The sequence below is a fragment of the Podarcis gaigeae genome (assembly GCF_964106915.1).
Source record: "Podarcis gaigeae genome assembly, chromosome: 14".
In the NCBI taxonomy this organism is placed as follows: Eukaryota; Metazoa; Chordata; class Lepidosauria; order Squamata; family Lacertidae; genus Podarcis; species Podarcis gaigeae.
In genome coordinates, this window is record NC_139690.1 from 42,726,504 (window position 1) to 42,749,524 (window position 23,021).

The 23,021-nt window shown below is 43.6% G+C and overlaps 1 protein-coding gene across 5 annotated transcripts in view; it reads right to left on the bottom strand.

Moving 5' to 3' along the window:
• Positions 1 to 23,021, bottom strand: part of TRRAP (transformation/transcription domain associated protein) — a 163,684-nt gene that overhangs the window by 81,070 nt on the left and 59,593 nt on the right. For all 5 annotated transcript variants that reach the window (XM_083711195.1, XM_083711196.1, XM_083711193.1 and 2 more), the window contains 9 exons: positions 21,045 to 21,251; positions 18,462 to 18,620; positions 18,207 to 18,341; positions 17,916 to 18,026; positions 15,893 to 16,039; positions 6,844 to 7,057; positions 5,821 to 5,946; positions 1,385 to 1,531; positions 967 to 1,169 (listed from right to left, as the gene is read on the bottom strand). In XM_083711195.1, the coding sequence (XP_083567321.1) occupies positions 967 to 1,169; positions 1,385 to 1,531; positions 5,821 to 5,946; positions 6,844 to 7,057; positions 15,893 to 16,039; positions 17,916 to 18,026; positions 18,207 to 18,341; positions 18,462 to 18,620; positions 21,045 to 21,251 (1,449 nt within the window). The remainder of the gene's footprint in view (positions 1 to 966; positions 1,170 to 1,384; positions 1,532 to 5,820; positions 5,947 to 6,843; positions 7,058 to 15,892; positions 16,040 to 17,915; positions 18,027 to 18,206; positions 18,342 to 18,461; positions 18,621 to 21,044; positions 21,252 to 23,021) is intronic.

The following is a 23,021-nucleotide window of genomic DNA, read 5'->3' on the forward strand; positions in this document are numbered from 1 at the left end:
TATTTATCTACTTGCACCCGGAGGTGCTTTCGAACTGCTAGGTTGGCAGGCGCTGGGACCGAGCAGCGGGAGCGCACCCCGCCGCAGGGATTCGAACCGCCGACCTTTTGATCAGCAAGTCCTAGGCGCTGAGGCTTTAACCCACAGCGCCATTTGCGTCCCAATCGTCCTTTCAATAGGAAAATGCAATTAAAAGCAAACCCTATTACAAGGGGCAGGGAACCTGTAGCTCTCCGGATGCCTTGGATCACAACTCCCATCACTCTCTGCCAGTCAGGCCAATGGTAAGGGATGATGGGTGCTGTAGTCTAGCAACATCTGGAGGGCCAAATGGGCCCTACCCCGCCCAGTAAGGAACTGTGCTACTTCAACTTTCAATGTTTTTTTTTTAACTCCCACCACTAGGCAATCTTGCCCTGAAAGGGAGGGGAGAATAAAGAAAATTGAGGAATTGCCACCACCTAGTTCCCACAGCCGCCCTTCCCTCCACCAACTGCCACCACAGGGGTGTCTAAAGGACCGTCTTGCCCTGAGGGGACTGGAGAAGCAGAAACAATTGCTTCTTCTAAACAAACAAGTTGTATTTTCCTTTTATTGTAACATTTTTTAAAAATATATTGGTGCCTATTGTTGTAATATTCTTCAGCAAAGTGCTTGGGTAGGTCTGACTGAAAAGCTACATATAAATGCCTTAAATAAATAAAATGTGTTACATTTTTATGCTTCCCTTTCTCCAAAGGGCTTGGAATAGCATACATGGTTCCCCACCCACAACAAGCTGGTGAAGTGAATTGGACTGAAGACACCAAGTGAGTTTTGTGTTTGGCATGGTATTTGAACCCTCATCTGGAACTTCAACTACTACAGCATGTTGACTGTCAAATTAGGTGAGCCAACATCTAACAAGACAAAGCTACAGTAGGAAGTTTCTTTTGTTCTGTCTACAGGAAGCTCTCTTCAGATTACCTGGTTGGCAGCCATTGGAGAGTTGTTCTTCACCCATTCTTCCACAATTTTGACCACAGCACGGAGGATTTTGGCGTCGTTTGACTTCTCAATGAGGGATGTCAGAATAGCTTGGATGAAGTTTTTCCTCATTTCCATGCTCATCACAGCAAGGCGAGTTTTCACCAAGTCCAAGCTCAACATGACCAATTCACTTGTACCAGCTGCAGACAGAATCAGAATTGAGCCACACACATTATTTGATCATGTACATGACGATTTAGGGTTTTTCTATTGAAAACCATGTCTGAATCTTCCCTAGTTTTGGGGACACTTTGAAATGGAAAGCCTTCAAAACGCAGTCCAATCCCTATATCAAGGAATAACGTTACTGTAAGACTCAGCTTAGCCTTGCAAACAGGGAGTTGCAAGCTATTACCTGTGTTTGCTTCTGCTGCCCCTGCCTGGGACTGTTGGTTTAAGTGTTCCCTCACCATCTTCTGGAGAGATCGCATGAAGACCGAAATCAATCTGTCTATGTAGCTGGGATTGTTGCTGCATGCAGACTTCAAAATCATTAAAGTACCTGAAACATGTACACACACAAAACCCATACATTAATGAAGATAATAATAATAATAATTAGAGGGGGGAAACATTTGTTGCTGTCCTACTTTGAACAAGGCAATCAAGCATTACTTTTTACTGTGGAGGAGCAGTTCAAAGATATAAACCAGGCATAGGCAAACTTGGCCCTCCAGATGTTTTGGGACTACAACTCCCATCAACCCTGACCACCGGTCCTGTTAGCTAGGGATCATGGGAGTTGTGGTCCCAAAACACCTGGAGGGCCAAGTTTGCCTACGCCTGATATAAACTTTTAACGGGGTGGGTGAGTTCTGGCAACCATCTTTCCTTCCAATGAGTGACTCCACTCTAACAGAGTTACAGACTGGACAGTCAAATGGCTCAATATGGGTTCAGCTCCTTTCCAAGGTCTCCTCCACTGTCTACTTTGCATCAAAGCCAACTTCACCCACACCCCAACCTCAACTAGTGTTATACTATAAAAACATATATTCCTCTATCCTCGCTAAATTCATTTCTCCCCACTCAACCCAACAACTACTGCCTAGTCTGTAGGCAGTCTAATATAGGGATTGGACCTCCCTTGCACTAAATGACTGCTCCCATCCGAGCATCCCATCCCTTCATGAGATGCCATCCTTCCCATGGCTCCAGATCCCATTCCCCTGGCCAGTTCAAATCTCACTTGCCAATTGCTACTCTTTTAATGACAATTTATTAAGCCGAATGCCTAGTCAAGTCATTGTCATCTGATTGTAACCAATCCTGGTCCTAATCAAGAGTGCACTGGCTGAAATTAACATCCCTGACTAACACAGGTCCATTAATTTCATGGAGTCTGCTCGAAGTAGAATTTGTTTGGATACAACCCAACCTGTAGGCTGGTATATAACAAGATCCTCCAGCCCAATGAATGGTGGCAGATTGTTCGCTACAGTATACAGCAAAATGTTTGACCAAGAAATCACCAGTAGAAACAAGCCAAGTGCTCTCTGTGAACGTTCAAATGACTTCTGAACATTTCCCAGGGTAGCTCTTGCATTTGACAACTGACGAGGCTCTACTGAATGCAAAACAGCCAGACTGCTATCTACAGGGCACCTCCTGCCTTCACACCTGCGGCAGGTCAAACGCTTCTGCTGTCAAAACCCAGCCACTTAATCTCCAAGGCTCTTGCTATCAAGCCATAACTCAGTAATTCTGCAGAAATCCCCCCCCCCCAAATGATTTAGACACTCCAATTTTGGTAGCCAAGAGATTAAATAACTTATTCTGCTTATTTCCCCTTATGCCTCAGGCTCCTACCTCCCTCTCAATAAAGCATGCTTGTCATTTTGCATATTATACTGCACTTTGCTTATGGACTCGCTGGGATTGGGGGGGGGGTGAGGTGTCCTCAGTAACATTGTGTACTACCTTGGGGGTGGATTGGGGACAACAACACTAGGCTCTGTAACCTTGGAGTGTTCTGGACAAATGATAAGAAGTATCTTTCTTGGTTAGTGTGTTCTACAGCACAACCTGACACCTGACAAATAGGCAATTCCCAAAGTGAAATTACATCTGTCTACCCAGATCACAGGCTAGGATAGTGAAGGACATTTGCCATTTAAAGCAGCCAGCTCTCCCAGCCATTGCAATTCCAGGCCCGCGTTATTGACAGAAGCAATTCTGTGGCAAGCTGAGGATAGACCCAACTTGCCAAATTGTTTAATCATTTCAACACATCCGTGCTGCCCGCTCAGGCACTTTGACAAGGGACAAAAGAGAAAACCACCCCCTGCTTGTTTAATCAAAAAGTTAATATGTGAATGAACGAGGAGAAGCTTATTGCGGATGCAAAGGATGAACAGAATACATTCAGCATTGTCTCTGAAACGAGTCTATTGTTTTGGAAAACAAAGGAACAGAATAGGTCTGGCGATCATGTGCAACTTGCGGCCAACATATAAGCTTATTAGCTTAAATAGTGCTTTTGAAACAAAGGAGAAGGATGAAGCTAAAGATCATGTTGGTTATTTTGACCCAATGGATGTATTTTAGCCTTTATTACTTTTGTAGCTCTTGGTCACGTGAAGCACTTCTCTCTGCTCATTCATTCTCCAATAGGATCTCCTCCTTTGTGATTCCTCCAACTAGCCTAGTCTTCTCCTCTTCTCATCATTCCTCTGGGCTCTGGAACCACTATAACCTTTCCAGCTCCATTCTCCTAACTATCCTGCATCTACTGGCCAGCTGCCTTCCAAAGTCTGCTCTTCCATGATGCCAGAATTAAACAACCTAGTGCCCTTCAGAGGTCGTAAGACTCCAATGGCCAGCATGGCAGAATGCAAGGGAGTGGTGGTCCTAGAACCTAGAGGGCATCAGGTTGGCTATCCCTGCCCAAGGCTCTTGGTCCATCTACCTCTTGGTCCTTCTGCCTGCCCTGTCCCTGTAAAGCATCAGAGCTGCTCAACCAATGGCAGTGAGAGAAGCTCAGCCAATCGTTGCCAGAGACCTCACTACAAGAGGTACATTACACTCAAACCATTGTCCTGGCTTATCAATCATGGGTTTTGTAAATACATTGTAGAAGTGATGCAATTATTGACCAAATGTCTTGGGGGCGGGGAACTGAAGAAGGAGACCACACTCCTACGAGAGAAAATGGATCTTGTCAGCCATGCCAAGGCAAGATAAGGATATTGGAAATAATTCATTTTTAAAAGCAGGGGTGGCCTTGGTGGAGAGGCTCTGGAGGGGGCAGGTTTGAACAGTTCAAAAGGAACATAAAGCAGGTCAGAAAGCTTAAACTGTCTTTGACATTAATCGATTTGAAGCTATTAAGCAGCTGGACAGAATAAATAAATATTTTATTCATTAACACTTGATGGCTTCATTCAGGAAAAAACACAGATTCCCAAGGAGAAGCCTATTCTACAAACAACATCTGCTTTCGTTATTTTTCTTGAGCCATCTGTTAGAGGATCATGAATGCTCTAGCCACATTTCAATAGCCACTTATGATCCATTAAGTGTCAGATTGCAATATTCAATGTGTAGACGGCAGCTTATCTCTTCCTTTTTAGTTTATCTTATTATGGCGCCATTTGTTCGTAAAGGCAGACGTGAGGGCAACCTGTCCCCCACCTTTGTAGAAACCAGAGACAACCCTAGAAGCAAAATGAATCTAAGAATCATAGAATTATATAGTTGGAAGGTACCTCGAGTATAATCTCTAGTCCAACCCCCTGCAATGCAGGAACATGCAGACAACCCATATGGGGATCAAACCCAAGACCTTGGCATTATCAACACCATGCTCTAACCAACTTCAGACACTGGCTCTCTGTTGAAACTGCAGGCATCTCCAAACATGAAAATTAGTAGTGGCCAAAAACGCTGCCTACTAGGCAGAGCAGCAGGGTACTCCCCAGATATTATTGGACTACAACACTGATCCCTGATCCAGCCATACTGGATGAAGTTGATGGGATCTGGAGTCCAGCATCATCTGGAGGGCAGCATTTACCAACCCTGAGGGTCAGAGTGCCATGCTAGGGCCAGATCCACATTCAAATCCTCACTCAGCCATGAAACGCATCAGGCAATTTTGTGACACACACACATTCCATCTAACCTACCACAGATTGTTTCTGTGATGATAAAAATGGAGGAGTACTAGGTAAACTACCCTGAGCTCCTTGCAGGAAAAGACAACATTTTTTTAAAATGTAAGAACATGAATGTTAACAAAACCCGTGCTAAAACAAAATCTGTCAGTTTTTACAAGTGATATCAAATTTGGTTCTTGTAATTAATGTACGTATCAAATCTCTTAAAGATTATGGGCAGTGTTCTGCTAGCGCAAGCACACCTGAATTTTTCCTAACTCTCTGGAGCAGATTTAGGGCATGTGCAGAAAGAGAAGGAGGAAGCGAAGTTCTGTTACACGCCCGAAAGCACTTACAGTAGAACAGTTTAGCGAATATCTTCTTTGCTGCTTTCATAACGCTCAAGCTTTAAAAATATTTAACAATATATGATCAGTCAACTGGCCGAATCTGTTTTGACCAGCCAAATGCCCAGCCCTAGATCCTGATGTTGGGAAAGATTGAGGGCACAAGGAGAAGGGGACGACAGAGGATGAGATGGTTGGACAGTGTTCTCAAAGCTACCAGCATGAGTTTGATCAAACGGCGGGAGGCAGTGGAAGACAGAAGTGCCTGGCATGCTCTGGTCCATGGGGTCACGAAGAGTCGGACACGACTAAACAACAACAAATAAGGTAATGCACCAGGAACTTACCAAAGAGTTGAGAAGGATTGGCATTTGTAGCTTTTTCATAATTAGTAAGTCCTTCATAAATAACTTTCCCAACAGCTGCATAGAGACACTCCAGTTCTTCATACTTTGAGGCAACACTTGAAGTACCTACGCCACAGTTAACAATAAACCGAACACAAGATAGATTCATATGTATTTATTTCTGCTGACTTTCATTCAAGCAGTGAGCACATGGACACAAATGCCCATACCTGGATTTACACTGCTACTAGTAAATTCAACCCCTGGCCTGAAGTTTCCCATCCCTGATGAAGCTTGCTGAAGACCAAGCTTCCTCAACCTCGGCCCTCCAGATGTTTTTGGCCTAGCAAGGGATGATGGGAATTGTAGTCTCAGAACATCTGGAGGGCCGAGGTTGAGGAAGCCTACTGAAGACTTTCTGGAGAACCACTGCTTTGTGGCATTTGGGTGGACCTAATAAAGATATTGCCCTCTTGTGGGACTTGGAATTCTCTGTTAGTGAGTTTCTACAGCAGACTGAGGACTTCTCTTCACATTTCCTACCTGAAATGTAATGAGTTCACAACCCTACATTCCTCCTAGTTGCAATTTTAAGACTTCTTACTTCCTCTTCCCTCTCATCCCGTTAGCTAAAGTCTAGCTTTACACCCAATTTCCCTTTCTTGTCTTATTAAAATAGCCATGTTTAACAACTGAAAAACTGTACCTTCAAAGCAGAAAAATGGTAATTGCAAAAGACATTAAATTTATGACATGCATTTCTTGAGCCAAAGTAATAACTGCCACAGGTTATTAAGTTTTTATGCCACTGGATAATGATGTATTTCTCATGATTACTTATTTCAACTTTTTCTTTTAATTGGGGTTGAAAGTGCAAATATTTAAAAAAAAACAGTCCATAAAAACCGGCACAAATGAAAGGATCGCACATTTGGAGATGTTTCGCCCTTTTCCCCTGATCACACAAGGTTTTTTTCTAAATAAATAAAGCAGGGAGCAGGGGGCTGCCCCTCCCCAACATACTTGGTTCTGTAGGAAAGTTGCTCATTAAGCGAGAAAGGAGGCTGTGGACAGCTCTTAGAACTTTGGTGTTTCCGCATGTCATGCAAGAGGCAATCCCTCGCTGCAGAGGTTTGAAGCTACTCAGAATAGCTGGAGACTGGAGTACGGTAAGGAGGAAGCTGAGAACCTCCAATCCAGTACAGATATTGGCAAAGTTGGCCTGGTTGGGCTGTTCCTGGAATAAGACATCAAAAGACAGATAAAAGATTAGCAGTCTCTACCATACTCACATACATGCACACAAACCCCACATACAAGAAATCCACAAGAAAGTGACTTCAGGATTTAATATGAGGGTTTTAATTCTTGCATCAATCATGTCCAAACACTTAAGGGCAGTGCGGCAAAATATACCCTATTCCTGATCAGAATATGCTCTTTGAACATGGTCAGAATCACATTTAGAATACACACATAGAAGGGAGGAGAGTGGGATTGCGCCACGATCTCCATTTCCAACCTCTTTACATTTGTCAGTTGTGGTCACATGGTCTGAGACACTGCAGTCTTCATCCAGGTAGAGACACACCTGGAGGTCAGAGATGGAGAGCTCACTTTGTGATCCCACTCCCTACACATCCCTTCCAACTAACCAACATGTTTTCTCTATGGTCGATCAAACTCTCTGAAAAGAAGCTGTCGTTCCACTGAACCACATAGGAAAACCAAAACTATTCTACATTCGGTTTTTGTCCTTACTGTTAAAGAATAATACACAATTAAAAGTAGGGTTATATTGTTCACTTGGTTTTTTTTTTTTAAAAAAAGATTCACTGAAAAGATGTTAGGAAGCAGATTTAAAGCAAAAGCAAAGACTACCTTTTTCTCAATTCACAAACGTATTAGTAACTGCTGATAGAAAGCACCATTTAAAGAGACCTTCCTGGCTTTTTCCTCCATGTAAGACAGAATGCCTCTACAGGAGTAGCCAGTGTGATACCTTCCAGAAGTTGTGCTACAACTCCCATCATCCTTGATCATTGGCCATGCTGGATTGGGCTGATGGGAGTTGTAGTACAACAACATCTGGACAGCAGCACATAGGCAACCCTTGATTTAAGATGCCAGTTGCAACATAGGCACACGTGGTTGGTATATTTCTTGCTTCTGCAAATTTACTGACATACCTGGCTAAAATTCATGACTTTTAAGATTTTTCCAGTAACAGTCTTAATTAAAACATGTAAATAGGTATACTTCTTGGGTAAGAAAGGTTTGTTTTCTTTCTTGCATGTATGCCTGCCCTAATTTTTATCTCCACTACCTCCATTTGGACATCAAGAGATTGTTACAAAAGGAAATAGGATAGTCAGTAGCAGTATCCAAGTCAAATTCCCCTTGACGATACTCTTTGAATGGAAGCTGGCCATTTACCACAATTTAGAAAGGAATCAAATAAAAATTTCTCTGGGTCAGTAGAGTGACCTTGTCCATATTTTGTCTTCAACTGCAGTGTGCAGCTGGAATCTCCTATATGAGCCATCTGGAGCTATTTTCTCTGCAACTCCTCTCTGCTTGTGACTTTTCATGGCCTGAACTGTGCAAGCTGATTTGAGAGGCAGGGGAGACCCTCACAGGTAGATGATTTCACTAAGTCATCTTAAATAATTTTGTTACAGGTTTGCAAGGGACAAGGATCCCCTAAAATTCCTGGGTGCCAGGTTCTCTGGGTGCCATAATCTCTGAAATTTGTAAATGTGGGGTTTGATCATCGAATGCAGCAAGGCGTTAAGACAGTGTTCCTCAAACCTGGGACTCCAGCTGTTGTTGGATTACAACTCCCACCATCCCTGACCACTGGTCCTGCTAACTAGGGATGGTGGGAGTTGTAATCCTTAATAATGAAAAAGTCCTTAATAAAAGCTGGAGACTCACAGAGCCTAGGGCTTGCCGATCAGAAGGTTGGCAGTTCGAATCCCCGTGATGGGGTGAGCTCCCGTTGCTTGGTCCCTACTCCTGCCAACCTAGCAGTTTGAAAGCACAAAAGTGCAAGTAGATAAATAGGCACTGCTCCGGCGGGAAGGTAAATGGCATTTCCGTGCGCTGCTCTGGTTCGCCAGAAGCGGCTTAGTCATGCTGGCCACATGACACGGAAGCTGTGCGCCAGCTCCCTTGGCCAATAAAGCGAGATGAGCACCACAACCCCAGAGTTGGCCATGACTGGAACTAATGGTCAGGGGTCCCTTTACCTTCTACCTTAAAAAATAAGTCAAGCCAGCTTCCTCAGGAGCTTGGCTTAAGAGAGCTGCCATCAAAGGACAAAGGTAGGTGATTACACAGTCATTACCCTGACAAAAACATGAGACTTCCAGCATCAGACAAGAAAGAGAGAGTGCCAGGTTTACAAGGGGCTTGATGTCACCACAGGAGAAAGTGACTTTAGCAGGCGGCCTTTGAAATGGATGTTGCCAGGCTGATGGGGAGGATACTGGAAGCAGAAGTGTTGCTTTTCTGCAAAGGCTTCTGGGAAGAAGATGGAGGAAATGGAACTCAATGTGCACTGGTTGGAAGAGGCTGCACCAAAAGACAGGCCCATGACCGGCTGCCGCTTTGGACCGAAGCTTGCTGAAGCTATGAGAGAAGCAATGAGATACACTTTTGGGGTTTAATGTTCTGAGCCCCCTCCAATGAAGACTTCAGGTATAAATATATGTAAAATAAACCATTCTTCGAAAGACGCCACTATCTGATGTTCCTCTTTCCAAAGCAGCAATTGTTGTTGTTGTTGTTGTTGTTGTTGTTGTTATTATTATTATTATTATTATTATTATTATTATTATTATTATTCTACCTATCTTACTGGGTTGCCCCAGCCACTTTGGTCAGCTTCCAGAATTGTTTAAAAAACACAATAAAACGTCAAATATTAAAAAAACATTTCTGTGCAGGGCTGCCTTCAGATGTCTTCTAAAAGTTGTATAGTTGTTTATCTGACGGGGGGGCATTCCATAGGGCGGGCGCCACAACACAACCCCTGGTTAAGTGCCAAAACCCCTGGAATCCCTTGCTACCCCTCAGCAGAGATTGGGGTAGCCTGTAACACAATAAATAAAGGCTCTACACTCAGAGGACACTCAATTACTTGTGATCTATGTATATTCCAATTATTCTATGGAAGCTGACATTCTTACCACATCTGTAAAAAGATCTGCCATAAGGGCTCCACCTTTCCAACATTTAAATGTATTAAGTAAGACTGTCGCGTTAAGCTGGGCTGGTGCTAAGTACCATTGATGGAACAATTTATTGCAAAAAAATTTCCAAACTGAGGGTTTCAGCGATCCTGCTTTGACAGGGTGAAATGATTCGTAATCATTTCTAATCCCTACCTTTACACCAGGGTGTGCTAAGGCACAATTTGCAGAGGACCACTATTTCACAGGTTACGAGCAATTGCTCTTCAGGTGCCCCTTCCTGGCTAACTCCGTAATTTGAGCAACTATTAAATCGGCACCTATCCATTTCCCTTAAAAAAGCGGTGGGGGCGGCAATTGTTCAGCGCGTGTTGATGACATTGCTATGATAACGTGAGATGTAAGAAGTACCCATACTAAATATTCCGCTGCTTTTCTTTCTCCCAGATGAGAAATTATGTCCTCTCCCCCCACACAGGGGTGAAATCTCTTCACCTCTTAACAATATATGAAATGGTACCTCTGATGTGCCCTTAAGGAGACTGGCACATTGGTCCCGTTCAATTGGGATTTTATCAGAGGGGCCATTGCTCAGTCAGAGTTTGTACCCAGGTTCATTCTCTGGTATTTCTAGGCGAAAGAATCAGGTAGCAGGTGATGGAAAGGACCCAAGATCCTGGAGAACAGCTGCCAGTCAGAGCAGAACATACTGGGCTAGTTTGAATCATAGAATGGGAAGGGACCCCCAAGAGTTGTCTAGTCCAAGCCCCCTGCAATGCAGGAACCTCAACTAAAGCATCCATGGCAGATGTCCATCCAACCTCTGCTTTCAAACTTCTAAGGAAGGAGAGCCCACAACCTCCCAAGGGAGAACGTTCCACTGTCCAATAGCTCTAACTGTCAGAAAGTTTTTTTCTGAATATTTAGTCCATATCGCCTTTCTTGTAACTTGAAGCCATTGGTTCGAGTCTGACCCTCCAGAGCAGGAGAAAGCAAGCTTGCTCCATCTTCCACGTGACAGCCCTTAAGATATTTGAAGACAGCTATTGTATCTCCTCTCAGTCTCCTCTTTTCCAGGCTAAACATACCCAACTCCTTCAATCATTCCTCATAAGGCTTGGTTTCCAGACCTTTGATCATCTTGGTTGCCTTCCTCTGCGCATGTTCCAGTCTGCCAATATCCTTCCTAGATTGTGGTGCCCAGAACTAGACACAAGACTCCAGGTGGGGTCTGACCAAGGCAAAACAGAGCATGACTACTGTTTTCCATGATCTGGACATTATACTCCTGTTGATGAAGCCTAGAATAGCTTTAGCCTTTTCTGCTGCTGCATCATACTGTTGACTCATGTGGTCCACCAAGACCCCTAGATCCTTTTCACATGTACTACTAGTAAGCCAGTTGTTCCTCATCTTATAGTTGTGAATCTGGACAAAGAGCCTGGCCTGGTATAAAACAGCTTCCGATGTTTTTGCTCATCTCCTCATCTTTAGACACAGAATTCAGTGTCAACATTTGTCAACCACAGTGGAGCAGGCTGTACAAGTAACCCACACTGGGCAATGTATCATTGAGTCTGAGAGTGAAGAAAATTTGTATAGCTGCTCCACATTCACACTGCATCTTTATGTCCTCTGTGTCCAACAACAGAATGACTGAACCCAGACGTCTTCTATTCAGCAAGCTTGCTGATCATTCTTCAAATCAATTCCATTTGACTGATACCAAACAGGCCTCCAGTCAAAACGATCTCCCTTCGAGCAGAGGAAAGCAAGACTCCCTTTTTATTTGGCTCCCAATGTGTGCTGTCTTTGTTGCACGACACAAGAGCTTCTGACAAGTGCTAGAATAATAGATATGCATTCAATTATTCAGAGCGGGGAAGGTAGGCCAAAGATAATTCTTACGGCGCTGTGTAATACGGTTTCATTTGTAAGAAGGAAGACAATGTGCAGAGTAGCTGTTAAGTAATTCAGTTTGATCTTCCCCAGCGCAACTAACATTCGTTACTAAGCGCTGAATTTTAATGGGAATGCTCTCCAGTTGACTTATAGAGCAATCAGAGGATGGCATGTAAAAAAGCTGTAGGTTTTCTTCTAAAGTCACCATAGGGGAAACGGTTGGACTCAAAAGCCAGTGTACCAAAAAAATCAAAACAAAAACCTCACAGCCACAGTGACCTGCAAGAAAAGGTTAACCAGCAGTTCAGCTGCTGTAAGACGAAGAAGCTGAAAAGTTAAGCATCCATCACAGGACAATGAATCGTAGCTCAAAAAACCACCTCAACTGCAACCTGGAAATGTGAATGCGTCTCCTGCTATGAAAATTGCTTTCTTTACAAAAAAAAAAGTGTCTAACAAACCTATCCAAGAAAAGAACTGTGATATGGTTGTTTGTTTGAGTGACCCAATTTCACTGCTGAACAAACATTTGCAGGTTGTCTTCCAAGCGTCGAGCAACCACCACCATCCCAAAAATAGAAGCAAGGGAAATGGCAACTACCCTCCACTTGATGAGAAGAGTGCAGGATCTCTCTCGCCTGTGTCCCAACCAGAACCGCTAGTGGTCAAAGTTGAGAGTTTAGTCCAGCAACAACTGGAGGACCTCAGACTCCCCAACCCTGTTAAGAGTGATGGATTATAACTGAGGAGACCTCGGCCCATAATCCACTCAGTCATGAAGCTCATTTGGTGACCCTGAGTTAGTCATTCTCCTGCTCACCTACCTCACAAGGTTGTTGTGAGAATAATCTTGAACATTACTCTGAGCGCTCACAAGAAGAAGAGCGGGACAGAAATGTAATAAAGATATAAAATGTTGTTAAATTATTAGAGCCCTGAAAGCCCAAGAGTGAGGAAAACACATGAAAAGTACCAAGGTGAATGCCCCACAGATCCCTTATGTCACAAATGACTCCCCAAAAAGTAGGTTTTTAATGTCCAACTACAATTTGTTGAGTAAAGGGAGACAGGTGGGAGAGCAAGGCCTCCACCTTTGATCCACTTAGCATTTACCTAAAATCAGTCCCATGCAGACTGGAAGAGGGGCAGCCAAGTATGGCAGAACCTCAGTTTTCGAATCCATAATCCATTCCAGAAGTCCATTTCGACTTCCGAAGTGTTCGAAAACTGAGGATCAAAGGGCTGTCGGCAAAGTGAATGGAAAAAAATTGAGAAACGGGCCTTGGAAGCCATTCAACTTCCGAGGCGTGTTTGAAAATGGAAGCATTCACTTCCGGGTTTTTGGCGTTCGGCTTCCGAAATGTTCGGCAGCCGAGATGTTTGAAAACCCAGGTTCCACTGTACACTTGCTCTGGGCCTTGGAAGGCTAAGTTGGGCAACAGCAGGGGGGTGCCAATGACTGGCTGTTTCTTTGTTGAGTTTCAACATTATTTTAACAAGACTCCCATCCCGGACCTTGGACAAGTTCTCAATGGGCCTTCTGCCTTCCTAAAACGTAGCTAATGAGAGCAAAGTAGAAGAGCTTATTCTCTCTCTGGCTGCTCCTTTTACCTCTCTAGGGAGTCCTACCTTGCATATCAAGACCCATAGCTGGTACGCTGTGAAAGAGACCATTGTGTCAACGGATTCGTAACGTTTTCAGGACTCGGATGTCTATGCAGTCTGAAAATAAACTATGAACTCATCTATAGCCTAATTGCCACATTTTGCAATGCAAGCCGCAGTCAAGAGATATTTATTTTATTCATTAAATAGACATGTATAGTATAAGCTCTATGCTATACACACCAGCTAATGAATAAAATAAATATTCCAGACTGGTGCTTATAACGCAAAATGTGGCAATTAGCATCCAAACACAGCAACTGGTAAGGCTATTGCTCATACCACTGGTATTCATTAGGCAGCTGTTAAGGGTCAATTTGGATGCAGAACATGTTTAATGGAACACATTACTGGTGTGGATAGATGTTTAAAGATAGGAGCTTCCCTCTCCTGCAGCTGTCCACATTTTCAGATTATTTTTGCATGCTTCAGACACACACATCCCACCACAGTCACATAGCCTAGTTCCCAAACCAATTCTCCCATTTTCCAGCTCTTTTCTACACACATACAAGCAGCAGCAGTGTCAATGTTTTTGTTGTGGTGGTTGTTGTTGCCACAGGTGTTTGGCAAGACTGGCCTCAAGGATACAGAAAAAGAGCCAAGGGAACAAAGCTGCAACAACATCCCTGTAGGAAACACAAGGGCTCCAGGCCACCTTTCTTGACACATTCACTTGTTCTTTCATAAAATCTATAGTGTCTTGTCTCCTCTCTAGGCAATACTGCTCAACAGCGGCTAACAAAGATCCAACCTATAAAATGCGGCAAATAAATGTGTATCCAATTAAGTCCTACTCAGAGCAGACCTATCAAAATTAAGGGACCTGAGATAGAAATGTTGATTAATTTCAGTGGGTCTACTCCAAGGAGGGCTAGCACTGGATACAACCCCAAAACAACTTTTAAAAGCCAGAATAATCTGAACAGAAGCAAAGCCAAAAGCCAGTTGAAAAAGCAACAATGGCATTGTACATGTCAGAAAGGAAGAACTTTGAAAGAAATTGAAAGGAAGAAATTGAACCAGAATTTGAAGGTGGTGCCACAGAGAAAGCCTTTTTCTGCATCTGCACCAACCTTAATTCAGAAGACAGATGCATGCACAAGTGCTTCCCCTCCACAGCAATAGTCCTTAACAGGTAGGCAAATTTACATGGGAGCAAGTGGTCCTTCAAGTAGCCTATTTCCAAACTATACCAGACAAAGTGAATTTCCAAACCAACTGTGAATGCCTAAAGAGGGTCCTTGGGAGGTTGGGCAAGGCTACCTAGAGACTATACTGTCAGCTGAGAGCCTCCACACTTGCTGAAAAGTATACATTGTGCATGTCCCCATTTATTTTCTTTAGTTACTACAGATATGCTAACTCTTCCCCAGTCCACGGAGAACTTGCAACCAGCAAGCCTTCACCCCACCTCAGCGACAGACAACAACTGCATGGCAGCGAGAATAATGCAGCCTTGTAAATAAGCCACAAAGTTACTGGGCTGCTAAGAGGCTAGATTACTGCATTGCCATGTTGGACACAGAAGAGGGGAACCATCTTTTCTGTGTCCAGCATAGAAACCTGGGATACCGGTCACTAAGCAGAGGTAAATAATAATGATTTTATTGTAGGAAGTGTGCTAACAGAGGAGGGTCAGAGGTGGAAGAATGACTTTCCTTCCACCAAGCTAGAGGACACAAAGAGTGTTGTATCGCACTCGCTCACTCGTACTGTATTTTATTTCCTTATTGCCTAGGAAGTTGTTAAATGCAAGGCTGGGTAAGCAATAAGGACAGATGGTTGGAAAGGGAATACAAGGGTAGTAGAATCTTCTTCCTCTTATTCTCACAGTAGTGATGAGGAAAATTCTCCGGGAGCTCAACATTAAAAAAAAAAATACTTGCGTAAAATACTAACATCTCATCAGTGTTACAATGCAAAAACTAGCATTCATTTCCAATTCTCAGCGGTTGACTTTTTATCCTAATCCTGGTGTCAAGAACAAAGACAAGAGTAATTATTTGAGACTATAAATCAATTCCATTAAGCTGAACATTTACCAAGTCATGACATCAAATTAAATTGGCAATTAAATAGGCTAACATGACATTTCAAGTTCTCTACAGCGAGCACCACACTGTTTACCTCAACACATTCTCAGGATCTTCATATATATATATATATATATATATATTTAAATGAATCAATACATTGGGTGCAACATGACAACTTGTAACACATAAAGGGTACTTTATTAAGCATTTCATTATATTGTTTCTTACTGATGCCTCTCAAAGTTGTTTAAGGCTGGAACATTAACTTACCACAGTCATTAGAAGCTTATCAAACCACTGCAGTTTGAGCTCTGATTTCGGCCACATGTCTGGTCGTAAAGCTGTCTTCAGAAGGTTGACACAACGTCGAGAGAGGAGTTCTCCTGGAGAGCCAGCCGTGTTTGAGTTGTCATTTACCTAGAAATTTAACAAGAATAATTACTAAGCAGCAAATACTATTATTGTTGTTGTCAATATTATAACGACAACAACAACAATTTCTATACCACGCTTCCTCTAAGGATCACAGGGCAATTTACAATATAAAAACACATAAACACAAAAAATACCATGGTAACTAACAAAACAATACTCCCCCCCCCCAACACAGAGAGTATAAAAGGCTCTGCAGAAGTTGCTGGACTCTAACTCCCATCATCCCACTGGCCATATTGGTTAGCACTGATGGGCATTGGAACCCAACCACTGCAGGGCCCTAGACTGCCCATCCCTGCTGTACAGAGAGGATGACAAGCTAGACTTGCATGCTGAAGTAGACTCTCCCTGCAGACAAGCCCATCATTTAGCAAATGCAAACAAAAAGGGAATTGTTACTATGAATTATCGTTTGTGGATCCGAACAGAGGACACTTCTCAGAAAGGAGGCCCAGCGAGCTATTTTTCCTGCTTCTGTGCGCTATAGGGGTTGCTCCCCAACTAGAAGAAGGCACAAAATGTATAAAAAGCACTCCAGGGCCCAAAAGAAGAGCAGATTCACCCCACAACGCCTGCTTCAGTGGTGGCCCAAATGACACAGGAGGTGGAAGGATGTGCCTGTTTGGACAGAAGGGGCAAAATAGGAGAAGATCTCTTAGAGGTGGGGGTGGAAGGAGCTCTCCCAAACCTACTCCAAGATTTGTGAGATATCCTACTGTGAGATTTCTACTGTATTTTTGGTTTCTATGGAAGCCGCCCAGAGTGGCTGGGGAGGCCCAGCCAGATGGGCGGGGTATAAATAATAAATTATTATTATTGTTATTGTTATTGTTATTGTTATTGTTATTGTTATTGTTATTGTTATTGTCATCATCATCATCATCATCATCATCCATTTCTAGGCCATGGGATGCTTCTTATGCATTTTGTGTTTTCTTCTGGCCAGGGAGCACACCCTATGATGCATAGAAGCAGAAGGAAATAGCCCCCTGGACCTCCTTTTGGATAAATCGTTTCCCACAGGGCAGCCCCCAGTGGCACCACCACCAAGAAGGCCTCACTGTACGGTCCAAGATGGCTGGTACTGGAGAAAGCACTCTTTTAATTACAGCTGCTCTGGTTACAGTTTAATTACAGAGCACAGTGTTGAAAGACAAGATTAGCAGAAACAAAATTCTAAGCTTCTATAGATAGATAGATAGATAGATAGATAGATAGATAGATAGATAGATACTTTATTGTCATTACACAAGTGCAACATTGCACAAGTGCAACGAAATTGGATGCCATCCCTTAAAAACAACAAAAGCAACACAACAACAACAACCAAACAAACCACATTCCAGCCACACCCACACCCACACCCATCAAACTCCCAGGTCACACTATCGAGTTACTGCATTTAAGAAGTAAATTAAGCATTTTATTAAGCAGTATATACAGGACGAAGTGTTCATGGCGTCGTCTCACTTCAGCTCCGAGAAAGAACACAATGTAAAAAGTACAAAAGCACAACAGAGCGGAAGAGATAAGGCTAGCTTCCGTTCTCAGGCTTTCCAAGCCTAGAAAGTAAACACAGACATGTGATGTAACAGTCACACATCAGCAACAGAGAAGTGAAATGCTAACATACAGTTGCCCAGCCTAGTCTTTCTCATCGCCTCCTTCCTATGCTAGGCATCCCAGTGGGGATGAGAAGAATTGCATTCTGTAGCCCGCAAAGAAGTCCTACTCCACACGGCCCATGGAAAGTCCAAGGGAGGAGAAGAGCAAATGGAACGCTGAAGATCTCCCTTCAATGGAGGTTGTCTTATTCACACCAATCAAGCAAATCATACTGAAGAGAAGTGCACAGTACCTGGCAAGCAATTCTAATGAGGAAGTTGATGACCGTATCGGTGTGTTGCTTGTCAATGGGCTTTGAAAGGAGCGCATCAGCTCCAGGCAGCGACTGGCTGCGTCCGAATACCTGAAGAAGAATAATATTAATAAAGCAGCACATCTGAAAGTACATTTGACTTGAAAAAGGGACAGCAATTGGCTGCGTCCTTCTTGAAACATGCACAGTTCACCAAGAAGATATGAAAAAAAGTACAGGTACATTTGAATTTTGTCTGCAAGGAAATGGAGGGGGGGATGTGACCCTTACTGCACTTATTGCCCCCGTCGCAGTCCTGAACCGCTTCACTTCTTGGCCTGAATCGACCGAAAGCCCCCTCTTCACAGCAGATGAGGCGGAACTGGCTCCTTCACTACTGGCACCCTGATCCATATCGGAATCCGGCTTTTGGGGAGGTGGGGAGAGAGGAGAAAGAAGAGCCAAAGAAATTGAACTCAATATGGGATTTCTATAGAAAGGCCAAGGATTCCATACCAGACCACGAAACAGCTGAAGTCCTCTTACCTGCTGATCTTTGATTCTTTGCAATTCCCATTTGATGACCACTTCTGCCAGGTCCACAGCCAGTTTCCTTTGCTCGATAGTAACACTGGGAGTGAAGCCCAGTCTCTGCATGGCGCTCACCATGTGCTGCACTAAATGGTGCCTCACTGGATAGTAAACCTGTGGAAATTTCCCCCATAATTATTGATATAAACATATATATTTATACCCTGCCTTTTACCAGGCAGGGACTCAATGCAACTTGCAGATAAAATAAGAACAGGTAAAAACACAGAAAAAAAGCAATCATTAAACACAATTAAACACACATAATTACAATTAAAACAGCATGGTACCAGTCATTTCATTAAAAGCAGTCAGTTTGCAAAAGCCTCCTAGAATAAGGAAGACTGGGAGCCAATCTAATTTCTCTAAGTAGGGAGTGCCGAAGTCTGGGAGCAGCCACGAAGAAGGCCCTCTCCTGCATCCTACCAAGCATGCCTGTGAGGGTGGCAGGACCGAGAGAAAGGCCTCCCGCAAAGATCTCAGAACCCAGTCGGACAGCATGGACCTAAGCAGTGTGCATAGGGCTTTCTAGGACACAACCAGCACTTTGAATTGTGCCCGGAAATAGACCAGTAGCAGAGATGCCGTAACAAGGGAGTCGTATGATCCCTAGAACCAGCCCTAGTCCACGATCTGTCTGCGGCTCTTTGAGCGCATTCAAGTTTCTAAACACTTTTCAAAGGCAGCCCCACATAGAGCATGTCACAATGGTATCTCCCTATATAACGTTCATACCTTCTGCAAATATGATATATCCTTCAGAATTAAGAAGGAAGAGAGTTCTCTCTCCCTTCCTCCATTCTCCTGCCACTGGAGCAAAATTAATGGTAAGTACAGGGGCTGAGAAAAAGATGTAATCTATATGTTCCCGGAATTAGGAATGGACCCCATCATCGTGCTTCCAATGACACCAGGAGATACAGGAATCCGATATACACTCAGAAATAATACCAGATATTTTCCAAGTTACAAAAAAGAGAAAACACATTTCAGTCATTTCCAAGCCTTGGGACGCCCATCCGAGCAAATCTCTGAATAGCCCTGCACCACACCTTCTGAATGGTCGGAATGTGCCCCTGAAATTTGAAAATGCTTCTTGCTTGCAAGCAGGGGGAGGAGTTCATGGATTTTGCATGGCTGTGATGTAGCATATTGCGTAAAGGTAAGAGAGACATCCATCCTTCTGCCCACTTTTGCCTCTGGCCCTGGTATCTCCTGGAAGATAGGTTGCACAGGAGGCAAAGTTGTGCTTGGAGTGTACAAAGTTCCCCACTCCTGCGCTAAACAGTGTTGGCAACTAGGTATTCATCAGGTGTGGGGCAATGTTGTTTTTCAGTCCAGGAGCCTCAGGTTTTTCTAACCGAGCTGATAAATATGCTTTACAGGTTATGAAGCTGAGAGCCATCTAACTCTTCCTCCTCAATTCAAGCTGTGCAAAGCAGGCCTAGGGACACACTGATTCCGCCAGTGCCTTTGAAACCTAGCAGGGTCAAAGCATTACACGGAAGAGAAAAGCCAAGCTTTCTAGTTTGTATACTGTATTTTAAGCGCCTCTGGCCGATGGATTACTGGCCACTTTCATCTCAGGTTTGCGATTCTCTCTTGAGCCCACAAAGAGAGCAAATCTTTGGGGTATTATTCTAAAGTGGCAAAAGTGCTCTTGCAGTAGCTCCAAATGACCAGAAACTCTGGGAGAGGGAGTATTCACTGGACCAAGAGCGCAACAGTTCTTGTCCTGCACCAAAATTACTCCCCTGGGCTCTCAGAGGCAATCCAGCTTGAAAATCAACACAAAGTACCCTTACAAAGTGTTCTGTGCTGAAACAAGCCACTCCAAATTTGATTTGTGTTCTCTGGCATTTAAGAACATCTCAGAGGGTTTCTGTGTGCACTGAAAATTTATGCCATGCAAACACCACTGATGAAGTTATTTGGGTCAAGGCCAACCCTTTGCATGACCACTTTATGGCATTTTGGGGTGGGGGCAGGGAGGCACACATCTTAATGCCTAGTAAGAGACAGAGAGAACATTATGGCCGGCATCGTATCCATTCATTACACTGTTAATCCATTTTATGGAATAATGATTGAGGAAGAAGCTTTTAGACTGGCCACTTGCTCAGGAGGAGCTCAAACAGTAATCAGACTGGATGAATGGGTGCAAGCTCCCAGTCCCCTCCCAATCAATGGCTTATAACCCTCAGAGGGGAGGAGCCCAATGATGGCAGACGGAGGGGAAAGAGAACTGGTGGGGCAGGATAGGTGCGATTTTCAACCTGGTGAGCAGGATTTCTTTGGTGTAATGCTCTCCACAAGGAGGCTCGCCCTGGCACCTTCCCTTCATATCTTTAGGGACCAGAAAAAAACCATTCCTCTTCTCCTGGGCCTTTGATGAATTAAACCATTCATGGCCTTTTAAACTGTGCTGGTGGGGGGTATTGCTGTCGTAGGTATTTTTGTGTTTCTATGCTGTAAACCGCCCTGTGATCTTCAGATGGAGGGCTGTAGAGAATTTTAATAAATAATAATGATAAATACCTTGAAGTGCTGGACTATTAAATGCAAAATATGGACCAGCTGGGGAACGGTGTGACCTTCTTCCACTATGATTTTCCTTGTCCAGTGGGTCAGCATCTGGTGGCCATCTTCCATCCGAGCAGGCACTGCTGGTGTCAGAATAGCCATGGCTTGCCGGACAATGGCTCGCGCCTCCATCGCATGAGCCTTCAGGAGGCTGTGAAACACCTGAAGAGGAGAACACAAAGAACTATATAAAATAAAATCCAGAAAAGGAAATAAAGGTACTACAATCCATAGGTTTTCAACCAGGGGGTCTGGACCCACAGCTGAGTCGAGAGGCTACACCAGGTGAAGTGCGCCAATGTTGCTGCTGCCATGTTGGATTCCAACTAAGCCTATCTAGACCAAAGAAGGCCTTCTCAGTAGTGGCACCCTCCCTGTGCAACACCCTCCCTTCAGATGTCAAGGAGATAAAGAATTACATAACTTTTAGAAGACATCTGAAGGCAACCCTGTTTAGGGAAGTTTTAAATGTTTTTTCTATTTTTTATATATGTTGTAAGTCACCCAGAGTGGAAACCCAGCCAGATGGGCAGGGTAATAATTAAAAAAAAAAAAACACTTGTTTTATCAATTTACACGAGTGCTGCAACATACCATTTTTTTAATAAGATACATATTTCTGGCCAATTACGTGGCCGCCTTCCTATATCTATCCTGAGAGAGCTCTGTATGTAGCGGGGACATCCTGTTCACTTTCCAGTCTATTTCTGTAGCTTTCTAAAAACTTCTCCCAGCAAACAAAATCAATAGCTTCTCAGCCTTTCGGCTAAGGTTAAGTGTAAACAAAAAAAACCCACCACTTTTCATTTAGTAGTAATGCTAAGCTACACTGCTCTGTGAACTGACATTTTAGGGTTAACAATGTGTATTATTAAGTATAAATAAAAAGTGCAAATCTGAAAGTGGAACCCATGTGGTAGATTGTAAGTCAGAGATGGGTTTTGGATCCAGACCAGTTAAAGATCACTGTGTATAATTGATAATTTGGCACTTTTTGTAAAACCACCAGGTGGACAACATAATGGAGGAACAGTCATTTTATTCCCATCCTCCCATGTATTGGAGTGTCTGCTCCAAGATCTTTCCAGCTCCCTGGAATCTTCCTCCAAGCACAAGTACTATGATTTTCAAAACACACTTGTCCAGGAGGGTGAGACAATAGGAAGAGCGGATTTGTCCACAGAGTTGTCATCATCACAACATTATCTTTGGCCCACTCATCTGAAAGCTGCACAAACAGTATAACCTGACCACCATTCTCATCATCGTGAATATCTCAATCCCCACCAAACTTTATGTTTGTAGCTAACACTCTTCCCCACCTGTCCTAATTAGGTGAAGGGTGGTCTATAAATGAAACATTCAAAAAATGTCTATCTCTGAGGGCCTTCCCCCACTGCGAGAAGTGAAATTACAAGGAACCAGGAAGAAGACCTTCTCAGTAGTGGCCCCTGCCCTGTGCAATGCCCTCCCATCAGGTGTCAAAGTGATAAACAACTATATGATTTTAGAAGACATCTGAAGGCTGCCTTGCAATGGGAAGTTCTAATGTTGGAGTGTTTACTGTGCTTTCAATATTTTGTTGGGAGACGCCTAGAGTGGCTGGGGCAACCCAGCCAGATGACTGGCACATAAATAATAAAACTATGATAAGTATTTAATTCGTTCCGGAGGTCCGTTCTTAACCTGAAACTGTTCTTAACCTGAAGCACCACTTTAGCTAATGGGGCCTCCTGCTGCCGCTGCGCCGCCAGAGCACGATTTCTGTTCTCATCCTGAAGCAAAATTCTTAACCCGAGGTAATATTTCTGGGTTAGCGGAGTCTGTAACCTGAAGCGTATGTAACCTGAGGTACGACTGCAATGTATTTGGTACATATGTAGCCATATATACGGCCACCAACTTGGATGAATTCAAAACAGGGTGGGACAA